The sequence below is a fragment of the Gossypium hirsutum genome, chromosome D09 (genome assembly GCF_007990345.1).
Source record: "Gossypium hirsutum isolate 1008001.06 chromosome D09, Gossypium_hirsutum_v2.1, whole genome shotgun sequence".
Classification (NCBI taxonomy): domain Eukaryota; kingdom Viridiplantae; phylum Streptophyta; class Magnoliopsida; order Malvales; family Malvaceae; genus Gossypium; species Gossypium hirsutum.
This window is the reverse complement of record NC_053445.1, coordinates 48129689-48139717: the sequence shown is the minus strand read 5'-3', so window position 1 is coordinate 48139717 and position 10029 is coordinate 48129689. Positions and strand designations below refer to the sequence as shown.

The window sequence follows — 10029 nt, the reverse complement described above, 5'->3', positions numbered from 1 at the left end:
AAATTATATAATACGATTATAATACAAATATATTGAATATGATCATAATACAATTGAAAAGAAATTCAAAATATGAAAATGATGGATACAATTAAGTTTTAATGCTAAGTAATTAATTATTAGTATAGTAGTAAATGATTTATATCACTATAATATTAAAAAGGGAAAGAAAAGGAAATGATAAAATTTGAACTCGTAATATCTTAAATGTTGGCTATAAATTTTTAAATTTTAATCCAAATAAATCTTCTTGAATTGCTATTTTTTAATTTTAATATTGAATCTGAAAAATAATTAAAAAAATATCCTCCACGTTAAACGTCCAAACTCGAGATGTTGGGAGCAAATCAGAGTGCCGTCGAGAAAGTTAAGGCTACACAGAGGAGTTGGAAAAAAAAAAAAAGTTAGCAAACGTGGATGCGTTGGATTCAAAGTCTAGTCCCCAGCAACCTTATAAATACACATCCCACCACATCTTATAATGTAAAATGTTCGGAGCTTTGGGTTGCTCTCTAAAATCCTGGGGTGATTGGTGGTTTCCAATTACCTGGAAATTTATGTGAAAGCAAGCTCCCAGGCTTGGGCTTTAATTTCATTTTGTTCATTTGTGTTAGAGGGAAAGATCTTTGCTGATATATATATAGGACAGGAAATTTGTCAGTGTTTTTCCTTGGTAGTACTAGGTTTGCGAGTTCAATATAATCTCACGCACATACATTTGATTATACGGTAGGGTTGAAGTTTCGATGGTTTTCTCAATTCTTCCCATAAAAGAGGGCACACTGCTGTCTCAGGTTGGGGTTTTGGTTTAGGTACAGAGGGCTTTATGGGTCCGACAGTGAGGACTTAGCAGGTGATATTAGTGTATCTATCGCCAAATAAAACGCCAAAAAACCATTGGAAACCGGTTTCCCTGGCAAACCATAAAAGACAAATATCCCCTTGAGCTTGTAGCAGATTACCCAAAATCTTAATTTGTTAAAGCACCAACACTGCAATTCCCCTTTCGAGTAGAGCCCTTGTACGCAAAAATAAATTCTTAGATTCCAGTTTGTTTTCACTGTTTTCCCCCATTTGGAGCGGCCTTGGCGTTTCTTTCATCACACCTCAAAGTTATGCCGCTCCCTCCTCTGTCTCAGTCCGTGTCTTAAAGCCTTCAGCTACTTCCAATTTCACTCATAAATCTATTTCTTAGACCATAAAACATTTGCTTTAGTTTTCATGCAATGGCAATTGATTGCGTTTCCAAGATACCCTCCATGCCTCATCATCCTAAAGATGAAAAAAGAGAGGAGCAAAAACAACTGGTTTTTGATGCCTCGGTGCTTAAATACCAACCCGACATACCAAAACAATTTATATGGCCCGACCACGAAAAGCCTAATGTTAATGCACCAGAACTCCAAGTGCCATTCATTGACCTAGGAGGGTTCCTTTCCGGTGACCCTGTTTCTGCAATGGAAGCATCGAGGCTGGTCGGCGAGGCATGTCGGCAGCATGGTTTCTTCCTTGTGGTTAATCATGGAGTGGATGCAACACTGGTGGCTGATGCTCACAGTTATATGGGTAACTTCTTTGAATTGCCACTCAATGATAAGCAAAGGGCTCAGAGGAAACTTGGTGAGCACTGTGGATATGCTAGTAGCTTCACTGGTAGATTCTCCTCCAAGCTGCCATGGAAGGAAACGCTTTCCTTCCGGTATTCAGCTGACAAAAAGTCATCCAAGATTGTTGAAGACTACCTTGATGGCAAATTGGGAGATGAATTCAAGCATTTCGGGTAAGAAATTCGGATGTTAACATTTAAAATTATTTATAAAAAGAAAAAGAGAGAAAAATTGTTTAATCTTTGACCGTTTGTTTGAATTAGGAGGGTTTACCAAGATTACTGCGAGGCAATGAGCAAGCTATCTCTAGGGATAATGGAGCTATTAGCCATTAGTCTTGGCGTAGGAAGATCACATTTCAGGGAATTTTTCGAGGAAAATGAATCAATAATGAGGCTGAATTACTACCCACCATGCCAAAAACCAGACCTCACTTTAGGAACAGGGCCTCATTGCGATCCAACCTCATTAACCATCCTTCACCAAGACCGAGTTGGTGGTCTTCAAGTGTTTGTAGACAATGAATGGCGTTCAATTAGCCCAAATGTCGAAGCATTTGTCGTTAACATTGGCGACACCTTCATGGTAAGATTTTTCAAATTTTTGGACCGGTTAACCCCGTACCATACCCCCTTATAATCCATATATTTCTTGACAAAACGGCGGTTTCGCGTTTTCAGGCACTTTCAAATGGGCGATACAAGAGTTGCTTGCACCGGGCAGTGGTGAACCGCCACATCCCAAGAAAATCTCTGGCTTTCTTCCTATGTCCCAAGGGTGATAAAGTGGTAGCCCCACCAACAGAGTTGGTCGACGCCTATAATCCCAGAGTATATCCAGATTTTACTTGGCCTATGCTGCTTGAATTCACACAAAAGCATTATAGAGCTGATATGAACACACTTGAAGTCTTCTCAAACTGGGTTCAACAGAGAAACAGCTGAACCCGAGTTGTCTTTACTGTCTTGGTTAATGTTGTCATTACAAAAACAAGCCATTCCATGCCCATGTCTGCCAAGAAAATGACATCGACGGGAGCAGAGAGAATTGATTGAAAACTTGGGATTTTATTTGCTACGAGTTTAAAGGAAGACCAAAAAGGCAATGTTGGAGGAGATTTGCTTCTTCTGTTTTATTTATCTATTTTCCTATCTTTTCTTTTTTTAAATGTTCATGGGGTCAGCTGACAAGCCTTTTTTTAGTGATGAACGAAAGGCACGACAAGGGATACTATAAGGAAGTAAGGAACCCAATAAAGATATCAATCAGCTTTAACTTTTTCTTCATCTCCATTAGTACAATCATCTCTCTTCATGTAAAAACAAAATTAGGGTATTTAATTACCAGTTTTCCTTTTTCTTCCCCAAGCAACTTCATTTATTCCCAAAAGTACTAAATTTGCCTCATTGTACCAAAACTAGACTCGACCCTATAAAACGCTCGACCTTTAAATTTCGCATAGGTTTTTAGTGCCTTTCAAACCTTTCGGCTCACTCCATCAGCCTATCACCATCTGATTGCATAATTTGGCGCAAGTTCTTAACACCTTTAATAATTCTTTAACTCAAAAATCTATTTGGAATGGCTAGGCGGGTAGCGACAAGGAACATGTTTCATACATGAATATGGAAGAAACTCATGTTCCATAGATGAATAGGGAAGAAACTTAGGCAACAAACCTTAGCCTAGGTTACGTACTCATTTGATTTATATGAGTTAGGTAAACACTGCAACATAACCTTTTTCATTATTTACCTACCATATCTACGTTCAAGAAATCATTTTTATTAAATAAATTATATACCTTTAGAATTAAAGGTATTAAGACTCAAGTTACCCGCTGGTATCTTCAAATCCAAAATTTGAACAAAAATATTAAGCCTCAAAAATAAGTTTGAACAAAAGAAAATTTTATTTAAAATATGAGTTAAACTTAGATTTTAATATTTTATTCTTAAGCTCGGTTTCGCTCAACTTATTTTCTACTTTATAATATGATATTTTCCTTTTCTTTATATATTATATTAAATTAAATATATTACACTACAACATATGTTTAGAATTTTAATAGATATATACATATAATGGTAGTAAATATATATAATCAATTAATTACTACGTACTAAATAAAAAATATCTTTAAAAAGAATACGAACAAATCTAAATAATTTTACTTGGAAGTAGAGGTGTAAGGATAGTAATAGATTGGGAATTGCTTCATTCACTTCCGCCTCATGTTTGTATGTATGTTGAAAACATCCACGTCCATGGATGTCATAACCATTTATATTGTTTCACATCGCTTCAACTCATTTCTTTTACTAATAATTTCGTAATTTAATATTATAAAGTTATATATTTATAATATTTGGTATATTTTAACCTTTAGCATATAAATTTTTTAGTTTATGTACAATCTAAATAAATAACATATTTACATATGTATGATTTTAGTTTATTAAAATATTTATAAAAACTAAACAAAGTAATTTTAAAAGTTGAGAAAATGTAACCAACATTTACCATAAGTGCTCCACTCCATTGCACCATCCACCTGCCTCCTCATTAAGAATACATCTGTGCTAAATTTATTTTACATCAAAATTTAATCGATTAAGTCTTAATTTGATTAATATTATTGTTATTATAATAATTAGAAAAACATGTCTAAAGCATGTTTTTCTTCCAATTTAAAAAAATTTAGAGTAAAACTCATATTATACCAGGTTCAAAATCAAGCTCAACTAAACTAAAATTAAATAATTAAATTAGCTTTACAATGGATTTCAACTAAACTAGTTGAGTAATGTGAAATTGAAATTACAAGACATGAGAATTGATTTTGGATTCCATATTTGTTGATCCAAAGTTGTAGCAGCTAGGCATCATTTAATATGAAGTTGTTGGGCTTAGAGAGGTATGGGTAGCTAAGGGTATCAAATAAATCCAAAGGAGGAACTGGCCCGCCCATTGAATGATTAAGAAGATCAGAGTGCTAGAATCCATCCACAACTGCAAGGCTTTCACTTAATTTTGTATTCTTCTACACACATTATTATTGGGTTTTAAAATGTATATATTGTATATCGGGAGATTGTGCAGAATGGAAAGAAATTGTTTCAATCTCCATCTAACACCCTCCATATCTCCCTTTACATTGGCATCTATATGATTCATCGAGAAGCTTCGTAAGTCCATTTAGTCCCTTATTTCCAACCTAAAGATAATCCTTCCTTGTACCATCACTGCTTACATCAATACCCTCTATCATATCCCAACTCCTCTTAATTTTCTCTATCTTAGCTTCCAAGAAAAAAGCCGCATCAGGATTAGTCTCCCTCAGCACATGCCAAAGGCGACGTCTCACTCAGAGGTTCCCCACTTATGTCCATCAGTAGTTTTTCCCGAATCCATTCCACTAGAAACTGAAGAAAATCGAGAGCTACGAGGTCACTTCTTCCCTTCCCCAATCTCAATGGGGCAATCCTCCTCTATCAAATCCCTATTTGGATCAATATTCTTCGGTCCACCAATATCATAGGCCAATTTCCCCCATATTCAGCCCGAGATTGGCCCCCACCTGACGCAAAAAATCCGCATTTCGAAACAAGCCTTGTATATTCACTTGTTTCCCTTCTTTCTCTTTACCCAGCAATTTCCTCAACTCACCCAATCATGGTCCCTCCCAATTCTCCCATAATTAGGGGCTTGACGCCACTATTGCTCTTTTGGGGATTGCTTTAACAGATAGATCATATCCAAACTCCAATTTTTTTTTCCCATGGACAATCCTAGTTGGACAAAATCTCTCTGAATGTCCCAATCGACCACAAAGAAAGCAAAACAATGATAGCTTTTCATATTGGAAACGCGCATAGATGCAACTTTTGTTGCCCAAAATAAGTTTCTTCCTCCTCATTAACAGATTCCTCACATCAATTCGTACTCGGATCCGCATGTAACCCCCGTAGCCTTTATTTAACGACTTCATATTGTATTCTAAAAGTTGCCCCAAAAAATCTCCAAACTGCCTAGCCATCGTTTCCGACATTAATCCCGTTGGAAGGTCATGAACTTGAACCAAAAAATTAGACCAAAATAATGGCACAACCATGGGATCTTCCCTTAATTTATGAAAAAGCAGCAAATGGTTGTTAAACGTCCAAGGGCTCCCTTCCAAAAACCTGTCAAGATCAACCTCATAATAAAACTGAAAAAGAAATTATTTTTCCCCCAGATCTGTAATTGTAACACCCCCGTGCGGATGCCATGGATTGGCTAACGTTGTATGCATAGCCTGAACTTGTACAACACTAGATGTCAAGAAATTACCCACTACACTCAGATCTACCACATCCTCTCTTGATTCCTCCTCCAAATCTAATTGTCAGATCGCCTCTTCCCCATTAGTAAGCGATAGCACCGCCAAACCCTCTTCCATTTCTCAATTGCCGCCATCAAGATTGACCTCTCATCCTTTGCACCGTGAAAACCGCCACCAAAAGATCTATTTTGATTCAAAAATGTGCTATCAGAAGCAGACTTAAAACATGCTATTAGAAGCAGACTTGCAATTTGTGTACTAAATATTATAATATAATATATTTGTATGGTAAATCATATATTAAAAGTATAAAACTTGTGAAAGACAATTAGTAAGAATGTAATGAATTAGTAAGATTGTGAAAGAGATTTTATATAGTACTTGATATAGAAATTAAATTTAAAATTTTAAAAATATATTTATTTATAGTATACATTATATTTTTAATAAAATATTAAACATTTTTTTATTACCAAAGCTATGCTCATCAAGGGAATTAGTAGAGATTTTTTTTAGAATAATCTTATTACAAGTTTTGATCATATTTGCCTAAAATTATCGATAGTCCCTCTCCAACCCATAAATAGGAGGATAATGCGCTTCAGCACGCTCGAATCCACTTTCCCCTGCATTGACAACAATATTCATACCAGTCGAATTAAGACTCAATCGATAATAGAGAAATTATTAAAGATACCAAATTTTCATTGTATTAAGATACCAAAAAATACTAAGGCAATTATTAGGCAAAATTCCTAAGGCTATTTCATTGTATTAAAATACCAAAATTAACTTACACATAAAAACTTGATACCAAAATCAATGTGATATACAATATTATATTAAGATGTCAATTTTGTTGCTGGAGTAATATGATATCATATGTGAATAGACTTGTTTTTCACACAATTACTCATTTTAAGTTTTTTGTGCTAGAAAATGTGATTTACTTATAAATAAAATAAAATATAGATATTTATCTAGTATTTTTTTAAAAAAAAAACTTACTTTGGAATAATGAATCGAAGTTGTAGAGATCAAAATAGGACAAAACAAGCAACAAAAATGTTTTTCTTTTTACCATGAATAAGTTAATTAATGCCCTAAACAGAAATAAAAGAATGATTAATTTTGTCTTAACAATTTATTTTTACCTTCCATCTACAAGAGAAAGTAACTTTCCCACCAATTATTAAGGGAATCACTTTCCATTGCTTGTAAGAAAGTAACTACCATGGAAATGTTACATTCGAAGGAAAGTAAATTAAAATTTTCATACTAAACGCTAGAATCACATTCTAACCAATTAAATTCCTTGGAAAATGATAACTTTCCACCATACCAAACGCCCTCTTAGTAAATGTATAGGAGTGAGACTGTAACTTAGTGAGTAAGTTCAACTTAAATAATAACTTGTACAGTTGATTCGAAATGAATTACTCTCTATGCAATACCTCATAAATGTAAAAAAGGGTTTGAACTACGTAACCAATTATTCTTTTCATCTCTATAATTTACTATTTCAATTGTATCTTAAGTTGGAACTTAAAGTAATGACTTAGATGCTCCTCTATTAGGGTACCCAACGTGGTTAGGTGAGACAAAACTTTTTGAGAAATCTCATAAAGTAGTGGAGTTTAAACCTTCGAAGTCCTTTTGTAATTGAAGTCCTTTTGTAATTGAGAAATCTCATAAAATAGTGGAGTTTAAACCTTTGAAGTCCTTTTGTAATTGAATTTATGCTACGTTTGGTAAGAGTATTATTTTTTAATCTGTTTTAGAATATAAATTAGCAATAACCAATTCAATTGGTAATATTTAGCTACTCTCGTAACTTATTTATAACAAAGAGAAGAAAATTTTTCTTTTCTATTTTGAAGAGATTTTATTTTTTACAATATTTTTTACTTATTTTTCTAATTTCAATTTTAAATTTGTACTAAGGGCCAATTTATCTCAAAAGTATTTTTTGTCTCAAGAATACTTAGAAGCAATGCTAAACTAATCTTAACTATTCTTTATTTTATATCACCATTATAATACATGTAGTGGGCCAATTTAGCCTGGGGCCCAGTAAGACCCAACACCCAAAGTCAAAATGTAATGGCCCAAATTTGAGGTTATCGGAACAGTGGTTTCGGGACCACAAATCCGATGAGAAAAATTTTATTTTTCTTATATTTTTATGGTCTACAATTTCACAAAATTATTTTTTGAAAATTTCGTTCGAAAATTTCGACGTTTGGGCACTCAATTTAGTCAAAAGGACTAAATTGTAAAAAGTGCAAAAGTTGAGTTCTACATGTTAGAGGTGTCCAATTGTTATGAAACTTTAAATTGGAGGTCCTTATATGCTAATTATACCATTGGTAACTTGGTAGACAAAAATGGACATGAGATAAGTGAAATAGAAAATTTTTAAGTTAGGGGCAATTTGGTAATCTAGTAATTAAAATGAATTAAAAGGGAAAAAGATGGCAAAAATCATCATCTTCTTCCTATGAACGAAATCAGCAAGGGGGGAAGCCATAGTTAGGGTTTTCAAGCTTCCAAGCTCCATAGTAAGTGATCCCAAGCCCCGTTTTTAATGTTCTTTACGTTTTTGAGATCCCGGTAGCTTAATTTAGCTTATTTTAGCAATAATTTAACCTAGGGTTTATATTTGGAAAAATATCCATAGGTGAAAAGTGTTTATTTTGATGTTTTATGATATAATATGAAGCTAGAAATTATGTTAAACAACTTTTGCTAAGCGATTTTAAGTGAAAACGAGTAAAACGACATAATCGGTAAAAATACCTAATGTTCATAAGTACATGTTAGAGTGGGAATTTGATGTTGCCATAGAAGGGAAAAATGTTCAGAATGTTATAAAACATAAGAATAAGAGATGAAGTTTAATTTCCGAGCCTTGGGGCAAAAATGTAATTATGTAAAAGTTTAGGGGCAAAATTGTAATTTTGAAAAAGTTAGAGTCGAGGGCTGTTTTGATGAATGTGATTATTAAATAAGTTAAATTTACTATTTTAGATCAAGAAGTACGAAACTCGAGGTTAGACAAAGGGAAGAATAAAGTTGAAGACTAAGTTGGTGAATTTGGCTATAATTGGTACCGAGGTAAGTTTACGGTAAATAAATGCAATATTTCAATATTTATTATCAATGCTGTTATTTTTCAGCAACTATGAATTTATTTTATGAATTTATTTGATGATGATCTAAGCATGAAATGATAGAGAATTAAAATTAAAAAGTCCCGTTGATACATAAGGATGGTACTGGATACGAATGTCATGACATTTGGGTAAAGAGGTCCCATGTAAGACCATGTCTGGGACATGGCATTGGCACCGAGATGAGAGGTCCCATGTAAGACCATGTTTGGGACATGGCGTTGGCACCGAGATGAGAGGTCCCATGTAAGACCATGTCTGGGACATGGCATTGGCACCGAGATGAGAGGTCCCATGTAAGACCATGTCTGGGACATGGCGTTGGCACCGAGATGAGAGGTCCCCTATAAGACCATGTCTGGGACATGGCATGGGCACCAACATGAGAACATCCCATGTAAGACTATGTCTGGGACATGGCTTTGGCATGTTATTATCAGAAGAGACCCGAGTATCCTTATTATTCTAATGTAGCTCAACGGGCTTGTAAACGAATCATGTTCATGAAAGTTCAGTTTAAAGTATAAATGGCAAGCTCAGGTAAGTTGTAAGACTTAAGAACTTATTATACTATCAATTGATGTTCAACGATGCAGCAAGGATTGAGTAAGTTATGCACACAAGTATTCTAAGTAAACAAGTAAGAGAACTAGTATGAGATTAACTAAAGAGTAAACTAGAGATATAGACATTGAGTTTAATTATTTAAGTTAAATATTGTTATTTATTTGCTAGTAAACTTACTAAGTTTTATGCTTACTTCTTTTATTTCTCTTTCTCTTATAGTATTGCAAAGCTACTTCAAGGATCCTAAAGAAGTCGGAGATCGTCCACACTATCAACTACAACTGCTCGGTATTTTATATCGAAACACGTTTGAGTTATGGCATGTATAGGGATTTAGTTATTTTGTATGTTTGTAATG

At 34.1% G+C, this 10029-nt stretch overlaps 1 protein-coding gene across 1 annotated transcript; it reads left to right on the top strand.

Annotated features, from left to right (window-relative positions):
• Positions 1-476: 476 nt before the first annotated feature.
• LOC107890722 (gibberellin 20 oxidase 1) lies at positions 477-2893 on the top strand. Its single transcript, XM_016815251.2, has 3 exons — positions 477-1780; positions 1871-2192; positions 2288-2893. The coding sequence occupies exons 1-3, from the start codon at positions 1227-1229 to the stop codon at positions 2549-2551; spliced, it is 1140 nt and encodes a 379-aa protein (XP_016670740.1). The 5' UTR covers positions 477-1226; the 3' UTR covers positions 2552-2893.
• Positions 2894-10029: the final 7136 nt, after the last annotated feature.

Excerpts from the sequence above, each read along its gene's own strand:
- LOC107890722 (XM_016815251.2), top strand. The coding sequence starts at position 1,227 with ATGGCAATTGATTGCGTTTCCAAGATACCCTCCATGCCTCATCATCCT. Across the intron at positions 1,781-1,870 it reads GATGAATTCAAGCATTTCGG|GAGGGTTTACCAAGATTACT; the intron begins GTAAGAAATTCG and ends TGTTTGAATTAG. Across the intron at positions 2,193-2,287 it reads ACATTGGCGACACCTTCATG|GCACTTTCAAATGGGCGATA; the intron begins GTAAGATTTTTC and ends TCGCGTTTTCAG.